Genomic DNA, 19,955 nt, shown 5'->3' on the forward strand with positions numbered 1-19,955 from the left:
CGCAGAAGGAGCACTGAAGAGGCAGGGCGGGAGCCACAGGTGCCGTGACAAACTATCACAAAATATTAGGATGAAACTTCTGCTCCAAAAGAGGCAAGTTTAGACCTGAACAATTTTTCTGAAATTCTTCATGCATAAATAATGAGACAAGCTTCATTTCTCTGTATTGTCTACAGCTACACATATTTTTAATCTTTGAAGAATGACATAAAAAAAAGAAAAGGAACAGTTTCACGCCTGCAGATAACACAAATGTATCATATTTGAACTACTGCCTTTTGTTACTTTTAATTAGTTTGTCTTACTTAAGAGATCTGCTTCCAGGGATGCCTTAGTAATACTTATATAACATCTGAAAGGCTTCAGGAAAGGATCACATTGGCTTTCTTTTCTTAGGAGCAGAGCTTCAAGTTGCTGCCCTTACTTTCAAAGCACTAGCTGTGTCATCCTCATATACCTTTTCGTTTATTTCTTCCTTCTGCTTCTCACTTTGAGCCATCTTTCACAATGCCATAAATGCTTTAAGCAACCTCACAATAAAACCTTTTCCTATTTTGTATTTATTTTGCATACATGAACACCAATTTAAAATATGCATATTGTCACCACATATTTCTTACAAGTTTTATAACAAAATTGACGTATTGTCACCCACCTACTCTATAACCCATTGCAATGCAACACAGAGTTTACAGTTCAGTTTCACTCTTCAGCCAGTTAGTGTAGGGTTTTTCTCTGAATCTGAGTAAGAAAGGCCTGAAAACAAATAACTTAATAAATTTAATTATTTAAAAAGACAAAGTAAAGGCCAACAGAGATAGGAAGTAAATCAGAAGCCATGGTGTCCACAACTAATCCTGGATGGACTTCTCCTTTGGCAGGCTGCCATTCCATCTCTGGACAAAGGCTCCTCTTTGGCTGCAAGATTTTAGTTTTCTTACAAGAAAACAGCTATTCCATAAAGGATGTTCACAAGAGAGCTTTACTCTTTGTATGTTTCTAGATAAGGGCAAGGCCATGCAGTTGCTCTAATCACCTGCACTCTGTGCCAAGGAGCTAGTGAAGCTGGTCCTGCTCCCAAGGGTTTTGTGCACCACAACCCAGGCCCAGAGGCAGCACAGCACAGACCTGGGCCTGCTCCACAGTGAATTACTGACTCCTGGATGTACAGGGCTCTCCTGGCCAGTATCACTACACTTCCCCTGCTTCCATCCTCTCCAAAGAGTGTCTATTTTTCATCCATGTTTTGCCTCCTTGCACATCCCAGAGTAATAATGTCACAGTGCATTTTGGACTTTGAAGTGTGGAAATGAGAAAGAGAGTGTTGCTGATATCGAGGTTTTGTTCTCTTTTGTTTTGTTTTGGTTTGGTTTTCATGTCATTCCTTTTTTCAGATAACTTGCTGAAATTAGTGATTCAGAAAGCACGAAACATGTCCCATCTTAGGGCTGAACACACTGGCAAACAGCCTTGCACAAAACTGAACTGTTTTGTTTGTCATTTTCACAGTATAGTAGTTTTTTATATCCTCTCTGTGATGGGACAACCTTTATTGCACTGACACTTTGTGTTCCTCCTCTTCAGACTAGAGCATACTGGTCAAATTTCAGATGTACAACTGGGCAACAGAGTGCACACAGAGAAATGAGAGGAGGAAATAGTAAACTACACATGATGGGTTGTATGTTTGTTTTCACACAGTAACATGTTAAATGACTGTGTTTGTTAGCTCACCAGAAGTCCTAAAAATTTGTTCCTGGTGCACTTCCTGAGGAAACTGCTCCCCAACTCTGAAAAGCAGTGCAGCAAGCACAGGTCCTTGCTGTATTTCCATACAGATTTTATTTACTAGGCTGGCAAAACACAGACACAGGAGAATTAATTAATGTGCTGACACTCTCAGATGTGATTCTTGTGGATCTCTCTGGATTACCATGAGCAACTGCCAGTGAGTGATCAAAGCAAATGTTCATGTTGTTCTGAAGTGCCTGCAATAGGAATTCTTGCAGATGCTAGTCTGTTGCTGAAGTTTCTTTCATACTTTGCAGGTAATAACCATATAATGTAGTGAATTTGTGGATGGTGTGAGATGGATTGCCTCCTGAGCTGAGAAATGCTTTTTGCTGCTCAAAGCAGCACTGAAGCAAGCTCAGGTGGTTTCTTGAGGTATCCTGTATCAGGGAAAAAATCTTATAACAGAGAAAAGTTCCTTTTTGACAAGCCTATTTTTATCTGAATGCAGCTATGGCAGGAGAAAATGTGAGAATTCACTGCTGGTCTTCTTCTCTCAGGAGGCTCCTAAAACCTGCTAGTAATTACTTCATAGAAAAGCTTCTGGATTTCTGTAACTCTACAGAAGGCAGTTATACCCTGCTGTAGCCAGCACAAAAACTGGGTTGTGGCTAAATGAGAAGAAACATTTCTAACCAAGGTGTTAAATCACCTGTACATATACTTCTCCTTACGTGTGCTTCTCCTTGGTCTTACCAGACATGTAGTTTTAGAACAAGAACTAGGCTTGTTTAAAGCACTTTATTTTTCTTGTGACTGAACCAGTTTGGTTTGGTTTTAGTTCCAAAATGATTAATCAGCTGCATGTGGAGAGTTTATATCTATGAACCATACAGGTAATTTCTGTCAGTTTTGACCACAATCTAGCAAAATGCATCACTGTGGAACTGGAATCAGCTGAACTACTATGTCCTCATATGGATAAATGCTCATTATTGGATGGTCCAATTAAGATTTCTATTACAGAATGAGATTTCTATTGAATGTGGAGTGGAATTGGAGCATTGGAGAAAAAATTAGTCTTTTGTTGGTAAGTAACTATAGCAAAATGCTCTCCTTGAGCTATTCTTAAGACACTACCGGAACAGTCTCAATAGAAGAAAATCCTGCCCAAAATCAGGGTCCAGAACTGAGGGGATTAATCATTAGTACGTGACATGACATTGTTCTTATTTCTCCTCAATCTTCCTTTTATTGTCAAAGAGGAGTTGAAAATACATCATGTTGTTTGAACTGTTGTATGCAAAATAAAGCAGGGTTGTGGATATTTTACTCAAACTTTAATTCTTCTGTATTTCTTAGTTCTGTGTTTTTCACTTCTTGGGATTCACTCCTGATTGAATGACTATTATTTGTATCTCATTTAAGCTTTTCATGCTCTAGTATTAGATTCCAATTGCAGAATTACATGAGTAATTTAATTCCCAGTGCCTTGACAAGACAGAACAAAGAATTAGAATTCAAGGTAGCAATTTGGGCTGCTCCCTGACCTCAGGGGTTTTTTTGGCTTAACTGATTTGATTTAAACTTTAAATGTTTTAATTTGCTATCTATGGTTCACAAAGAAGTCTTTGTGAACTGATGGACCAAGGTTAGACTTTTTAATAATTTTAAATATAAAAATTTATGCATTGCTGTGAAGAGTATAATTTTGGGAGATGCATCACCATAAAGAATAGTGAGGTTCATATATACTCTTTTAGAATACCCCAAATAGTTTAGAAAACTCCACTGTGCTGTTATCCTTTGTTTGAAAGCTGTGAATATGTATTTCATATCTGCTTTAGTAGAATGTTTCACACAGACAAAGACAGAAATTATCTGGTAAATAGTGCTGTGCACCATAGCAGTTCAGCTACTCTGTTATTAATTTAGTATCTCTAAACATGCTGGAGATTCATTAGCCACATTTATCTCCATTTCTATTTACTAAGACTTGTCACAAATATAAATGACAATGAAAGGAAATTACCAAGTCCTCTGAAATCTGTCAGAGGTGTCTGCAGTCCATACAGTTTTTGTGATTTATTCTCTGTGCCTCCTTATCTGGTACATTTTCTTCCTGGCCCAATAGCAGATTGCTGAAGTCTTTCATATCAATGCTTTTATATGATTTAGAGAAACACTCATAAAAAGTGCCAATAACATTTTAGAGTTATTTAATAATAAAAAATGTGTACAGTAATGTTGTCAACTAAGTCAAAACTAGCAACCTATAAAGCATCACACAGAGATTGTTGTCAGAAAGTTTAAGTCTTGTCATAGTTCCCTATTTAGATTTATAAGGCAATTTACTATCAGGATGAACAGACGGAGCAGCATCTTTTCTAGGTCCTTATGGATTAAAGCTTTCAGTTATGCTTTGGTCAGAAGTTAATTGATTAAACAATAAGCTAACTGACTGTCTACGTTTCTATCTCTCTCTCTCTTTTAAAATTAACTGGAATATGTGACTTTGTCTGATAAAATATGCGGTTTTGTCATGTTCTGAGACTAGGTATATATTCTTTTTATTATCTTCTCAAAAATAATTATACCAACTCTGTTTGTGACACCGAAGACAAAGATGGTCTTGGATTCCCTCTAACTCTGAAATAATTTCTGCAGAACTGCTGTGTAACCAGTAGCTTTCCATCCAAAATGTACGTAGTTGATAATACAGCCCTAGTTTTATCCCTACTCAGTACCATCCGGGGTTGTTTTTTTCCTTTTTTCTTTTCTGTAGGTTGTTAGTCTGTTTTAGTTTTTGTTTTGTCAATTTCGCCTGATTGTCACAATCATTCTGAACCCTCATCCTGTTCTCCGGAAAGGGTACAAATTCTCCAAGCTTTCGAGAAAAACAAAGCGAAGTTTACCTCGAATTCTTCCCAATGTGTAAAAAAATCACACTGGAAAAAACCATAAATTACAAAAACTGCAAAAACGGTGAAACCCATGTTTTGCACACAAAGAGATCTTTACTCATCGGTGCCGTCTCTAAAAGAGATGCCTTAAACTTCCGGAGGTTAAATAAAATAAATGGATTTCTAGAAGTGTAATGAAACTGCTTGAAACACCTGTTACTCTTAAATAATTTTTAAAGAAAATGTTGTAGTTACGTCAATCGTTGCATCCCGAGTGCCATAAACGCAAGGTAGAAACGGCTTCAGTAAAATCCTCAGTGAAACAGAACCGCTTACACACTTTTGTTTAACAACAGGATGTAGGGAATACGGGAAAGTTCAAAGACGGATATAAAGGATGCGCGGCAACGCGAGGCAGGAGCGCACGGTCCGCCCGCTCCCGCTGTCCCTGCGGCGGAAGGAAGGGCCGGCGGCGTCACCGCCACGGCTGCGCACACGGCGCGGCTACCCTGGGCTTTTCCCTGCTTCTCCTTCCCTTCCTCCTGCTCCTTCCCTCGGCTCCGATGGCGGCGAGTGACACGGAAAGGGCCCAGCAGCAGGTGAGCGGCGGAGGGGGCCGCGGGGAAAGCGGTGCCTTCAGGGGGCTCCTGCTGAGCCCCGGCCCCCGAGCGGCTCCGTGCCCGCCGTGGCGCCTGCACCGCCACACTTCAGTGTTTCTTTTCTAGGTAAAAGGCACTTCCCTGGTTTTTCTCTATGGGAATTTGCTGAGTATCCGCTCCTCCTCAGGACTAGCTTAGTGCCGAACCCTCGGGGTCTTACCCCTGCTGGGGTCCGACCCATCCAGCCAGGAGCAGCGCCCGACTGGGAGCTGCAGGGAGCGTGTTGGCACCTGCTCCCTGTCACCTTGCTCGCCTTGTCGCTGCTGAGATGACAGGATTATCCAGAGACATTCAAAAGTTGTTGTGTCTGTGTGAGAACTGTGCAAAGGTTACTCACAAAATCACAGGGTCAATTCGGTTGGAAAATACCTCTGAGATCATCGAGTCCATCCTGTGACCAAACACCTCCGTGTCAGCTAGACCAGGGCACTGGGTGCCACATCCATTATTTCCTTAAATACCTCCGGGCACAGCGACTCCACCACCTCCCTGGGCAGCCCATTCTAATGTGTAATCACCCCTTCTGTGAAGAAATTCTTGCGAATGTCCAACTTAAACCTCCCCTGGCACACTTGAAGTCCTGTGAATCAGGACTGGATCTGCCAATACTTAGGGCCTTCCTGTGAAGTGAATCTTGTCACATCTGGCAATGAGTTATAGAAGAGAAAGACTTAAAAAAGATGAAAATATGATTGGCACACAAAGTTGTTTGGGTTTTATGGGGGGATATTTACTTTTGCTTTTTTTTGTTTTTTTTAGATTGATGAAATTGAAGCCCTTTCATCGATCTATGGTGATGATTGGTGCGTTGTTGATGAAGATGAAAAAATCTATTGCATTAAGATTAGTGACTGTCTGGATCAACCAAAATGGACCCTCTGTTTGCAGGTATAGTGGTGGTAAGAAGTTTAGCATGAATTTTGCAGTTAGACTGATGCAGGTTTAAATATGGTTTATTATCTATTCAGATGATTAAGAAGCTTTTGGATTGGAGTCTGTGATAAGACTTTTCCGTGATTCTTTGTGTAACACATTGGTGTGCATGTGATATATTCAGTAATTGCATATCCTAATTCCACACCTAACCAAAGGTGTATTTTGGTGTATTTCACCAAAGACTAATTTCTGAAATACTTTTACACTGAGGACTTTGTGCCTCAGTGAATCTACTGCAAGTGCATCTAGATTTGCTTTCTGGAAAGTGTTGAGACAAAAGGAAATTTGGATCAACTTATTTGATCCAAGTCCTTACTTTATGTTTCAGAACTGAAAGCAATAAGTTTACTTAGTGTAAGAAACATGGAAGTGTCTACTTAGGGAAATGTGGTACCACTTTTTTAAGTCCAATAACTATGTGTGCCGCTTCTTTCAGTTTTTTTCTGTACTTTATTTTGCATCCTTATAAATTGCCCCATAAAATATAACTGTATGCATCACCACTATTGGAGTTTTAAGTGCAGATATTCAGTGTTTCTTGTAATTCTGTAACAACATACCCAACTGCTTTCTTCATTTTTATAACAGTAATTGTAGTCCTGGTGCTTGACATCAGAGTCCTTCAGTAAAGCTCATCTAGCTGAAGGTAGTGCAATGAATACATATCCTGAATTTCTTTCAGGTGATTTTGCCACCAGGATATCCAACTGCAGAGCCACCTATTTATCAACTAAAGTAGGTGATGTTTTCTTGCAAACGTTTGTGTTTGATAAATTGCCACTGTTAATTGTTTACCTGTAAGTGGAAGTTTAATTAAAATACTCCTTGAATTAAAGTGTACCAGCAGTGGGGGATGTTTCCAGCAAGGATATTCTGTTCTTTATTCTGCTTTTTCCAAGATGTTTGCAGCTGGAATCTTGATGATTGGCAAAGTTATATTTTCAAGGTGTTCATCATATTTATTTGGAAATTTTGGAAGCAGCATATAGCACAATTTTCATTGCATTTCTATTCATTCTAGTGCCCCTTGGCTTCGAGGACAAGATTATACAGAACTAGCAAATAGCTTGGAAGAAATATATCTGTAAGTTTGAGACTGGAATACAGTAAAAGGAGACAATGTATTTTCAATTTCTATCTGTTCTGCATTTGAATGTTAAAACACAGAATGTGAAAATATTTGTTTGTCTTAGACCATAAGTGGAATACAAGTTTTTCTTAAAAGTTAAGGGATACCTAGGTTTTAAAATAAACACATGCAGAATCTCTTAACTGGAATCTGGAACATTGTGGACTGTTTATTATCACAGTGTGCAGCTGACACATAATACAGGCCACAATGGATGCATGAGAATAACCAGCATTTAGAAATACTCAAATTGCATGATTCTGAATTGCTGTGAAAGGGGGGGTGGAAAATGTAGTAATTTTATATAGTTTATTTATTTCTTTTAGATCCCAGAGATTATATAAAAAAGCACAATCATGCCCCAGACAGTGAAATCTGAGCATCTTGCATAAGAAATGTTTTTTTAATGCCATAAGGAAGAGACCACTTAGCTTGCATAAGTTTTTTATTTTTATTAACTGGGTTTCTTAATTAAGCAACAGATCGTTTAAGCAAGTAAAATTTAACTTGAAGTGTTAAAAATGCACAAGGATTTTAAGTGAAAAGTTCTGTGCGATCATATTCACCACAGTTGTTCAGTGGAGCAAAAAGGACAGAGGTTGTCCTTAATGCTGTCCAGATTCAAAGGATTTGATGGAGTCTCTACCACAGGTAGAGCTGCTGGTTCCTTTTTTGTTCCCCCTGTGCAATCCTGTAGGCTGTCAGACTGTGCTGGTTCAGTTCCCTTCTCTCTCTATCAGCTGCTGGTCAGGGTCCTCTCTGGTCTGCTCTCACTTCTGTTTGTTCAGCTGGAAGTGAAAGTGTTTGTACTTTAGGCCATATATGTACTTTAGATCATTTTAATCAGTCTGAAAACCTGGAGTAATCACTGATGTGCACAGTATTTGTGAAAACCTTTTATCTGTTCAATGTCTAAATGATTGTCAGATGAACAGAGATACTCTGTATCATTTACATTGTGTTTGACCAGCTTTCTAGTCCCTAGGGATCTAAGTTGTGTAGTTCTGCAGTGTAAACCAACATGAACTATACTGTCAATCGCTGTGGAAAAAAAATGGATATTTATAGATCACAAGTCTGTTTTAGGAGACACAAAGTAATTCACAACTATTCAGAAACTGTAATTGGGTGATAGTTGGACAAATTTCTGTTTACTTTTGTAAAACAGGGAAATTTTATTCCTCTTCTAGTCTCTCTCCATCACTAAAAATAAGTCTTCAGATGTTAAAGCAGTGAATTGGTACTATAAGCTGTGTGAAATCAGGATGTTGAATTATTCTGGAGTCTGTCTGGATTTTGAAGTGAGAGCTAGAAGTTCATAAAATCCTTATTTTTGCTTGAATATTTTTCTTGAAATATGTATGCTTATTTAAATTTGATTATTTCCAGCTGTAGTGCTGTACACATTACACAGAGTTTAAATGCATAATTTTGTTACTTAACTGGTGCCCAGATGGTGGCAGTAAGTGTAAAATTAATGAGAAACCATGAGATATCTATGGTCCTAAATCTTCAGTTTTGTTTCTTAGACAAATATGCACAGTTCATAACCATTTTAACCATTTGAAATGTGTTTTGAGTTGTTTGGGTCCACATAAAGGAAGCATTTATTAACTCCTGACATGTGTATATAAAATGTATTACACCCATTCTCCTTCAGTACCTCAATACACACCTGTGTCCCCTGAGTGAAGCCTCCTAGGCCTAAATTTTTATCTCCTGTCCTATAGCACTGCCTGTTACTCAAATTGTAGTGTTTCATTCCAATGCTCCACTGATCTACTATCACAGTCCACTGATAAGTTTTTCACCCAGTGAGCTACTGAGACAGAACTTTACACAAGCCTGCTTAAGCTCTTTATCTCACTAGCTTATGTTCAATTTCTGTGTGTCTGAAATCTGTATGTTGTTTAATGTACTTTCCAAGTGAAATTTGTAAAAGTGATCCTTCATTTACCATGACCTTTTACTTCCAGACAGAACCTTGGTGAAAGTATACTGTATTTATGGGTGGAGAAGATACGAGAAGTTCTGGTAGAAAAGGCACAGTCTTCAGATTCAGGTACTTCAGAAAATACATGAGGCTTTTATTTTCCTTCTTCCACTGTGAAGTAAGATTTTAGTACAAGTTAGTTTAGGCCCACTTTTGAATTAGATCTAAATATCAAAAAACAGTCTCCTGTGTCAGGGCTTAGTGTTTTACAGTGGCAGTGTCCCTTTTTAAAAAGCAGTAGGGAAAAGAAGGTGGGGATGGCCCCTGAACAAGGTCTGCAGTTCTCTCAGGAATGAAATTATTTGCTTGAAAGGACAGTGCTGCCCACAGGTACATTAGGCATTGCCCTCCATTCTGCAAAGGATTATTCATACCAGTAATTAATTTCTGGTGTTGAGTGCACTGTTGGAGGAATGAGATTCAAGAGAAGATAACTTCAGTGAACTCTGCAGACAAATGACCAAATATTCTATCATTTTTACTTTTCTGTCCTTTCATTCATTTTACTGTAATGAGATGAGGAGTACATCATCAGTAAGCTGCAGTGACTCTTCTGCTGTTATTCTTACAGAGTTTGTGTAAATTGACAGTTGTTGTTTCAAAAAATGGTGGTAGGTTTTGTGCATTAAAATGCTAAACTGCTATGAATTGTGTGAGTGACGTGTGCATGTACAGTGGTAAAAAGAAACAGAACTACTTTTCTCTGTCAGGGGTGTTATCTTTGTCCTGTGAGAAATAAAAGTCTGAAGAAAAAAAATTTCATTTTCAGTGTGGTTTCATGATAAGGTCTAATGTTAGTCTGTTGATAAACTGTGCATTTTGTTGCTACATCACAGAAATTGGAGAAGTCATTCTTCACTGATGTGATTAAAGGAGTGGGCCCTGAAAAGTGAAAATTTTACTGGTAACATTGGAAGTTTAGGTATTTTGACCACAACCTTACGACTTCCCTTTTTGAACATGCTTTATTATACCTCTGGTTTTTTTAATGGAAAATACATATATTATAAAACCTATGCATCATAAGCACTTCATAGGCCCTGTGAAACTGTGTTATATTAATTTGGCTCTAAATCCAGATGTCAGAACCCTGTATATTTCCTCCTCTGTTAGTGACTATTATTTTTTGGACGTTCTGTGAATGAAGGAAAACAGGATATTTGAAATCCCAGAATACTTGAAGCATGTTGAGAGAGATGTTTCAAATCTAATAATTTTTTATCTAATGATTTTACACCCTCATGAAGTAGCACTGAACAACAGCTCTGCATTTTGCCCCAAATGACTGATAAATGGCTGGAGTTCTTGTGAAACATCAGCTTAATCTGATCCCTAAATTCAGATTAAAGGTAGCATTTTGAATGTTTAATGGAAATAGTAAACATTATTGCTCTTTTTTTCTTAGAAATACTGTTACTTAGTATTGAAATGCAAGGTCTTATGGAAGGATCCCATAGTATGAGTATTTTATTTTTAATTCCTAGGAATATTAAACTTAATACTGGGGTGAGTACTTTTGGGTTTTGTTGTAATTAATGCTGCTATTCTGCATTTAATAGTTTTTCGTGTCAAACTGTTTTGAACTGAGAAGACAGAGACTTTTGAGAAGAAGAGTTTGAAATTTTGTTTTGCTTGTCTTGCAAAAAATGTGTAATAAATTCTACTACTTGTATCTTAATAGAACCAGATATTAAGAAAACCACTGAAGAAGTTGATGAAGATGATGGAGATGATTTTCTCCTGGACTATCAGCCCACTCAGGAAGATCAAACTAAAATGTTAAATTACATGACATCTGAAAGTCATGAAGGTAAAAAATACACTCTTGTTAATTCTGTTGAAATAATTTAAACAAGACCTGAAGATTCTGGTTTTCTACTCAGCTTTAGAATAAAATTAGTGACAATAGAATTACAATAACATTTAATAACAGTCATTAAAAAATGCAATATATTTTTGGTGGGTTTGTACATTATTTTCTGTACTTCACTTTAATAAGTCCCTTTTCTTAAAGTTGAGACATTCTTTAATTTTGTAGCCCCATGCATTGTTTCTGTCCTCTTCAAAGAAAAGAAACACTCTCTTGTTTGTAACCCATAGATGAAGAACTGCCCCCCATACATCATGGGAACCCAATCACAGATCGAAGGAGCACTTTCCAGGCACATTTGGCTCCAGTGGTGACAACCAGACAAGTTAGTAGAGATCAGTTCTTCTCTTTTTGCCTGTACTTTGAGCTTGGCAAAGTATTACTGGAATATTTGGGATTTGCCAGATACGTTGGTCTGTCTGTGCATCTTTCCGTGCTAGTACTGTCTGAGTAGTTATTGGTTTCTCACTTTTGCTTTTACTTCTCTTCCTACTATTTTTCACCACTATGTGCATTAGTTGGATGAGAATAAGAACACTGTAATTTGACTTCTGAATGTTGGCAAGTTTATCATAAGATGTTTGTAAGTTACCAAATCTATCATGTGTTAGCTGGAAATGCTAACACATGAAATGGATTTATACACATCTTCCCTCCTTCAGAAAGGAATTCTGTTGAAGAACACACTTGGATTGTGCATAAGTAAATCTTTATCATGACCTAATTGAGAGGGGTTTGGAGCTTCTTTTATACATTACTTTCCATCTGTTACCATCAGCCTTCTTTGATCATCCCTTTTTAGTGGGGAACCTACTGTTCTTTTCTTTTATTAACTCAGAGTTAAACCTTGAGAGGATTTTCCTCTTTCTTTTTATGCAATTTTAGGATTTTTTAAAATAATTTTTGGTGAGGGGTATTGTCAAGTGCTTCTTGAAGTTCCATGTAAGCTAGGTCAGCTACATACTCAGTGACTATGAATAAACAGTGACAGGTTGACAATGTTTTTAGGCTGATTTCTCTATACAAAAGCTGTAATGTTTGAAGCCATCTGTGTTTTGTTTTGTTTTTTTCTTCCCCCTCAATAATTTGCCTAATATGGACATAAGAATTAGTCTCTAAATCCCAGCATCCCTTCTGGAACACTCTCACCTTTCAAGTTCACATACTCTGTACATTCATGTGGGGTTTTGTGTATGTAGAACAATCTTACTCACAAATCATGATAAAAGGATGAGAGTATTTTGAAATGAAAAAAGATACATTAAGCCAGTGATTCCCATTTCTTCCCTTTCTAAAGTAACAGAGTTCATTTATTTTATATATATATATATATATATCTTAAAGACTCACTTAAAGAAGATACAGCTGTAGCACAAAAATTAATCTTTAAAGTACATTTCCAGGAACCAGGTAGCTGGGAAGTAAGTAATGTCAAAGGTGATGATTATTTCATATGAATTGTCCTTTAAGTGCCTGGATTGAAATGTATTGTTTTAACATACTCTCCATGTTTATGAAAGTGTATGAAGTAATACAAGTTGTCTTCCTTCAGTGTTTAAAGTAAGGGGAAGATAAATGTCCGAAGCAATATTCTTCATTAACAATAGGATTTTTTTCATTGAGATATCTTTTATTTGAGGTGATTTTTGTCAGTTGAATTTCTTCAAGAAGTATTGGAAATAGCACAGTATAGCTAGGGCAGATATTAAATATATCTGTTGATTACTCCTCTGAGACATTTGTTTTTGAATGAAAGGCAATTTACTTGCCAGGCATGTTTTCCCAAGCTTTCTCAACTTCAGTAATGTTTTGTGTTATGTACTAAAATGATGTCTTTATCAAAAGCTCTTCTTTTTGCTAGACTATTGGAAAGGGTTGAACAATTCCCAGCTTGTTTACTTAGTAACATATGATGAGCTGATATTGGTAAATGTTTTGAATTTGGTACTTCTTAAGAGCAAAGAGATCATAGACATGATGGGAATATCTGTTTTCTGGGAAATACTGACACTTTCAGGCTCCTAATAGGATGTTTTTTGTTTTTACTTTCTTTGTGTGAAGTGGAAACTGAAAAAAAAGGCATGTTTGAGGGAAAAGGGAAAACTTGAAATGTAGTATCTACACATCATATTTTTGTGAAATAAGTAAAAGCAGTGGAAATTGTGTAGTGGAAATATGTATGTTGTGTTCTTTTCCAGCTTAACTTTATTGTTAAAAAAAGTAAGCAGGTGCAGTTGATACTGAATACTGACAAAACATATTTTCTGGATCTTACGTCTCTTGTTTAATAAAGCAATTTGACACTTCTACATCTTGAGCAATAATATGAATGTACACAATGTAGAAATTCAAGGGACAAGCTGTTTTCAGTATCCCAGGAAAATTGTTTAAAACAAGTATGAGAATACTGAGAAGCTGCTTCTTGAGTTACCAAACATTTTATGTCAAAGCATAAAATCATTTCATTGTAGTATTAGAGAGATGTTTGTTTAGCAGTGATTTTGAGAGGGATGTATGAAAGCCGTGTTATAAAAGGAAGTTTTTTTCTGTTGTTTTTTATAGGTTAAAAGAGTTCTTGAAAAACTATATGAGAACAAGAAAATTGCAAGTGCTACCCACAACATATATGCATACAGGTGAGATACAAATCGTGATTTTTCATTTTTCTTTTTAGTGTTCTTTCACAAATGAATGCAGGACATGAGAAAGAAATTCCTTCCTATTAAATTCCTTGTTGTTAAAAGAAATTTCTTGCTTTAGGGAGTAGGTTTCTTATTTGTATGGTTTGTGTTGCATGTGTTATTTTGAATTTCAGGTCAAGAAAGTAGAACATACAGTAGGAAATATGATAGCGAAGCAGCATTAGGAATAGAAAAAGGCGGATTTGAACATGTGTTGGTATACTTTTGCAGTATGTCTGAGCATGGAAATGCTACATCATTCTGAACTAAATGTCTTTTTATTTGGGTGAAGTAACTTCTTTTTCCCCCCCAACCTTATATTTAGAAATAGCTGAAATGTTCAGTTGAAATAAGAGTCGAATCAGAAAGCCTGATGCAGACATCTGGCATATGAAGTTTCAGCTGAAATACAAGAAACTTCAGGGATTATGAGAAACAGGTAAAAATGAGTTTGGCAGTCACCTGCCTCTGGCAACTTTTGTGAACATAGCTTATGTGAAATGAATTGGTCTCAGTACAATGTAGGTTTTTTCCAACCAGTATAGGTTTTCTGAAGAATGTAAGAGACAATAAAAGGGAGGAACTGTAGGAACCAGTCATCTAAAAAAACATGCACCAATGCTTATTCATTCATGCCTATCCTGCTGTGATCCTAAGGAAACATGAAATGAGAGCAAGTGAAAGCTTATTTTACCAAAAAGTGAAAGCTGCTACCTAAGTAAAAAGTTTCTGTAAAGAGGGCGTTTCTGTCTGTTCTCACAGATGATGATCTGGCTTCCTTCACTCATATTACCCAAATCCACTTAAACAAAAAACCCCCAAAAAACAAAAAAAACCCCACAAAACAAAACAAAACAAAACAAAACAAAAAAACCACAACCCCCCCCCCAAAAAAAAAAACCCAAAAGAAAAAAAAAGAACAGGCACATACTGCTTCCTCTTTGTCATCTAGTACTAGAAGCCTCTTTCTCATTGTGTCAGCTGTAACTAAGTTCAGAAGTTAGGAAGTAAGTTGGTAACAAACCAACTTATTGGTCAGTAGACCTCTGAGCATTACTTATGGGAAATTAGGCCTGGGCAGCTGTCTTCTTTATGAAACAATACACCCAGTGTATTTACTGCAGTGTCCCCTGTGAGGAGGGAGATGACATGGAGAATCCAAGGGCAAATTTCAGTTATAGTTTCATGTTGTTGCTGAAATACAGACATAATTAATTATTAATAATATTTTTGTCCAAGTTTTTCTTCTAGGGGTATACCGTTATTTGAATCTGTATCTGGTAGAGTTGGTTTCAGCTAGATGCAATTGTTAGGCTAAAAACCTGGGTATTTTTCTGTTTAGGGACTTCAGACTGGTAATGACTGGAGTTTACCAGAAGTAGCTGAAGTCTGTGTAAAAGCTTCTCAAAACTTGTTCTACTGTACAGATAAACACTTGTGGTTTACCCTGTGCCTCATCCTGTTTTCATGTAAATATGTGTAAGAGACGATTAGAATTGATGCACACATGTATGAAAGATGTGAGACTTATTAATAATGTAGAAATATTGGTTGAAAATTAATAAGCTGACTTTTTAATCTTTTTTTTTCTTTTATAGAATATACTGTGAAGATAAGCAGACGTTCCTACAGGATTGTGAAGATGATGGAGAGACAGCAGCAGGTGGACGTCTTCTCCATCTTATGCAGGTTGTAGAAATTAATCTCTGGTTTTTGGAAATCTTGAATTTATATTGATTTTAAAAATCACTACAATGTAAATAAGCTTGTAGAAGCCTATTTTGAATTTTGCTCTGCTAGCAGCCAGTGAGATGATTGCTTTCTCAGGGTGAAAGGAGAAACACAGACTGTAGCACTTTCAAGTCTCAGATCATAGAAACAAGTGATTTTTCTTAGGTGGCAGTAATGGGTTAAAATATAACTAAGTTTTAAATGCTGTGCTTCCTGTGTGGTGTAAGGTACACAAAAAATGAATACTGGGAGAAGCTGACTATCACAATATAACTGCTGACCTGTGCACAACCTTTCATGTGGTTTCCTTGAGTAGACATAATAAAGAGACACCAATATATGAACTGGCAGAATATATTTGAACTTCAAATATAAAAGGAATGAAGGAGCTAATTTGTTTTGATAATTTAGTCTGTTTTGTTGTGCTGTTTTCTGTTCTGGGTCCATAGCCCTCATACTCACATATATTTTAGTTCTTCAAGCATTGAAATAAGATTTGGCAAAGGTGGTACTAAACGTGAGTTGAGATTGATAAATTTTGGTTCACGATGCAAGCCCTAGTAAAACCATAATTAAAGTAGCACAACTACACGAGACAGCTGTATGCATCTTAATGCTGTGCTTCAAGTCACTTAGCTGTGTGAGCAGACAAAATATTTTTATTTTAGATTGATCTTCCCTTCACAACAGTAGTTTTATTTTCTTGTCCTTCTCTTGCTTGAATATTCTTTTGCTTAATGTGTTGCACTCTTATTCCTGGAAACTTTTCTTTCCCCACCCATGTTTCCTTTTTTTTTTCTGAAAAAAATACAGTTGAGGGAAACATTTGACATTTTTAATTTTGAACTTTTTCAGACTTCTAAAATAACTCAAACCAGACTTGGGAAGTTTAAATAAATAAACAAACTTAGGTTATGTAATATATGCAAGTATATATGCTAAGTGTGAAGACATTATTGTTATGAAAATAATGTAAAGATACAACTTGGCAGTTACTGTGCCTCAATTTGTTCTGAGATTATCAGCTTTTTCTCAGCATGTTAGTGCACACTTTTGAAAGTTGTCTAGGCACTTAATATTCCATAAAAATCCCTTTTAAAACATGACATGAGTGTCACATTCAAATGTGAGTGGGTATAAATTATGGGGATCATAATTTTCCATCTGTAATCCTGTTACTGGAAATATTTCTGTTCTGGAAGAATAGTAAGATAAGGATAAGAAAAGTTCAATTTTCAGCTATAGGAAAAGATTAGTTTATGGGCTGATTTCTGGATGTTCATAGATCTTGTAGTTTTTTTTTTTTTTCTGAGCTCTTATGACATATGGGTATGAAAATTAGGTAATTTAAAACATTCATTGTTGCTGAATTTATAGGATTTTTTGTTGTTGTTGTTGTTTTGGGAGGGTTTTTTCTTTTTAATAGAAATGAATCTTGTTTCAGATCAGACCAGCATTTCAAAATAGCACTTTCTGGTTACAAGAAACTGCATTTTGGATTAGCGCCATCTTGCTAATCCAAAATTTTTTTGTTTTACTGTTTACTGCCAGGAGTTGTTATATGTATACTTTATGGCAAATACATAAATGCAGAGTAGAAAATTCCTGTCATAGAACAGGGCCCTAGTCCTTTCCATTTTAAAATTGTAAGAATATTTCTGTTTTCACAAACAATGATTGACTCTTCTGAAAGTATTGTTCTAATTAGTCAGATATCTGGTTATTTCTCCTCAACAGAGATGATTAATGGTTGCTAACATGTAGATATTAACAGCACTAGGTTGAGGCATTTTATATATTCATATGTATAATGCCTGTGGCCTGGCTATTATTAGCCTCATCCACCACCGCTTCAAAAATGTGTATAGACAATCAGCTTAGTGACAGAGTAATAATTGATCATACCACATCATAAGAAATGTAACTCCGTAATTTTTAAAATAAAAGATAGTAGACCTTTTCTGTGTTTCAAATTGGTGTCAGCAGTAAACCAGGATCAATGAAAAGATAATGACTTTTATTGCTTTCTATTATTCACAGATTTTGAACGTGCACAATGTGTTGGTTGTGGTGTCCCGCTGGTATGGAGGTATTCTCCTGGGACCAGATCGTTTCAAGCATATAAACAACTGTGCAAGAAATGTACTTGTAGAGCACGACTATGTACCATCAACGGTATGTCTCATCCCTCCAGAATGGAGGCATTTGCATGTGAACTTGTGGGACTTCCCACTGTTAGATGAAGCCAGAAGAAAAGTAATACAACCTGTGTGAATGGATAAACATGTCCAAATTTTCATAAATTTCTGTAAACTGTGAATACTGTTTATATTAAAAATAATTCTCGTGGGTAAACTTGGGAGAATACTTGTGGTTTACATTAATATTTTTTAAATTTTGCAATGCAATTTTCTCATTTCAGGAAGAATCATCTAGACAAGTTGGAAAGAGCAAAAAGATAAGGAAGGACAACAAAAAGAAAACAGAACACTAATTTATTTTTTAAAAACTTTAAAATATTATTTTGCACATATTTATACAAAAAACTCTGGACCTTATTGCTTTATCTTATAGAATGGACATGTTGTATTCAGAAGAGAATTCAGTAAAGCCATAGATATATTTTCACCTTGTTTTGTGATTTCTTCTTCTGTTCTGAAGTAGAGCTTAGACACAAATTTTCTGTTTTTTACACATGTGAGCTCCTTGTTACGAGGACAGTGCAGCATCTGGAACCATTGCTCCATCCCACCCCTTCCCACCAAACAGCATTTGACTAATGGAAAATGTGGATTTCTCATCATCTCCATTCCTGGAGTCAAATATATGTCTTCTATTAATAATTGAATTCTGTAGTTGTACTGAATTACTGGAGTAATTCATATACCAGGTAACTTAGAGAGTTTTAGATTCTCCTTTGTGAAAGGAAAGCATGGGGTCGAGTGTGGTGTTTGGGGTGCCTGGTCCTGCCTGTGCAGTTCCTGATCAGGATGCTAGATAGGGGCTGCTTGGTTACACATGGAAGACTGAACATGGGCAGTGAGCTAAGAAATGTGATGAAACTACTGCAGAATCTCTTTGAGGATTGTTCTGTGATGGTTGGCACACCAGGAGCTTATTGAAAATATGAGAATTTCATGTTGCATAATTAAAGGAACCAGTGAAATAGACCATACAGTGAGTGAGCAAGATGAATCCCCATCTTGCTTTAAAATGTCTGAAAATGGACCATCAGAGTGGAAATGCATTTTTGTTTTCACACAATTTCTTTCAGAGAGAGCATGAAGTACTGTCTAACTGTCTTGTGGACACTTTTGGTTAGAGAAGTTACAGTCCCTTCCTATTTTTGTTTGCAAGCATTTCCTAAGTTTAAACTTCCTTTATTCTAAGAAGTAGATACAGGACAAAGAGATTACAAAAATGTCTCACAACAACTCTTAACTTTAAAAATTCTTCTGGGACATTATTTTTAATGCTAAACTGAAGCAGCAGATTTTCACCATTTTTGTTATCAAGTACTGTAAGGTTTTTAAGACATACTGCTCACTTGTGGAAGAGTTACAAATTTCATTACCTGGCAAAAGAAAAAAAGAAAAGAAGGATGATAGAATTAATTTATACCTAAAGTACAATTGCCTGTCATAAAAATATGTCAACAAAAACCAAAACATCAGGAAAGGGTGTATAGTGGCTTTTATATTTTGGCCACTCAGTTTTAATATATTTTAAATTTCTTGGTTTTGTTTGTTATTCTGAAAATGAATCAAGAGTACAGCTGAACGCAGGTTAGTTGTTACAGCATTAGAGTTTCCCACAAGGTAGTATCAGAATGATTTTTTTTTTTTTTTGTGTCTCAAACATAAATGAGCAGACTAAGATATCTGCTGTCTGATTGGAGTACTTCATTAGCTGAGTATCTTCTGAAGAACTGCTTGGTGGTTTCAGTGTCAGTCATTTCCTCTAAAGGTCCTGCATGCGTCTGGAAATCTTCCATGCTTAAATATGAAAAGTCACGTTCTTAAAATCTTAACTTTTAAAAGTGAAAATAATTGTCTTTCTTACAGCAGAATACCAATTCTGGAGTGTTAGTAATTTCTTCATATTGCAGGTAATTCAGGGTGGTAGTTCTACTGTTTAGTATGTGTATAATGTGGGGGAAAGAAGGATGATAAAGATGAGACATTTACTTGTGAATCCTTTTGGAGTGTTCATCTTTGCTATATATTTATTGCCTAGCCTGTCTATTTTAGTAGAAAATGGAAGCAGTTTAGTTGCTGCTTCAATATTTTTCTAGCTGGGCACGTTCTAGACTGATTTAATCC

General features: G+C 36.4%; 1 protein-coding gene across 2 annotated transcripts; it reads left to right on the forward strand.

Moving 5' to 3' along the window:
- The first annotated feature begins 5,166 nt into the window (after positions 1-5,166).
- On the forward strand, positions 5,167-18,261 carry IMPACT (impact RWD domain protein). Of its 2 annotated transcripts, XM_059480870.1 has the most exons (11): positions 5,167-5,233; positions 6,053-6,181; positions 6,912-6,964; positions 7,251-7,313; positions 9,335-9,420; positions 11,033-11,161; positions 11,452-11,546; positions 13,784-13,857; positions 15,501-15,591; positions 17,674-17,808; positions 18,056-18,261. In XM_059480870.1, exons 1-11 carry the CDS (start codon positions 5,198-5,200, stop codon positions 18,125-18,127), a joined length of 963 nt encoding a protein of 320 aa, XP_059336853.1. In that variant the 5' UTR covers positions 5,167-5,197; the 3' UTR covers positions 18,128-18,261. The 2 variants fall into 2 exon arrangements, with proteins under 2 accessions (XP_059336853.1, XP_059336860.1); XM_059480877.1 differs by lacking the exon at positions 7,251-7,313.
- Positions 18,262-19,955: the final 1,694 nt, after the last annotated feature.

Source organism: Ammospiza nelsoni, chromosome 1 (genome assembly GCF_027579445.1).
Source record: "Ammospiza nelsoni isolate bAmmNel1 chromosome 1, bAmmNel1.pri, whole genome shotgun sequence".
NCBI lineage: Eukaryota > Metazoa > Chordata > Aves > Passeriformes > Passerellidae > Ammospiza > Ammospiza nelsoni.

What these genes read in the sequence shown, in the direction of transcription:
- IMPACT (XM_059480870.1), top strand. Translation starts at nt 5,198, where the DNA reads ATGGCGGCGAGTGACACGGAAAGGGCCCAGCAGCAG. An exon ending in GACATCTGAAAGTCATGAAG is followed by an intron (nt 11,162 to 11,451) that starts GTAAAAAATACA and finishes TGTAACCCATAG; the next exon opens with ATGAAGAACTGCCCCCCATA. An exon ending in GTCTTCTCCATCTTATGCAG is followed by an intron (nt 15,592 to 17,673) that starts GTTGTAGAAATT and finishes TATTATTCACAG; the next exon opens with ATTTTGAACGTGCACAATGT.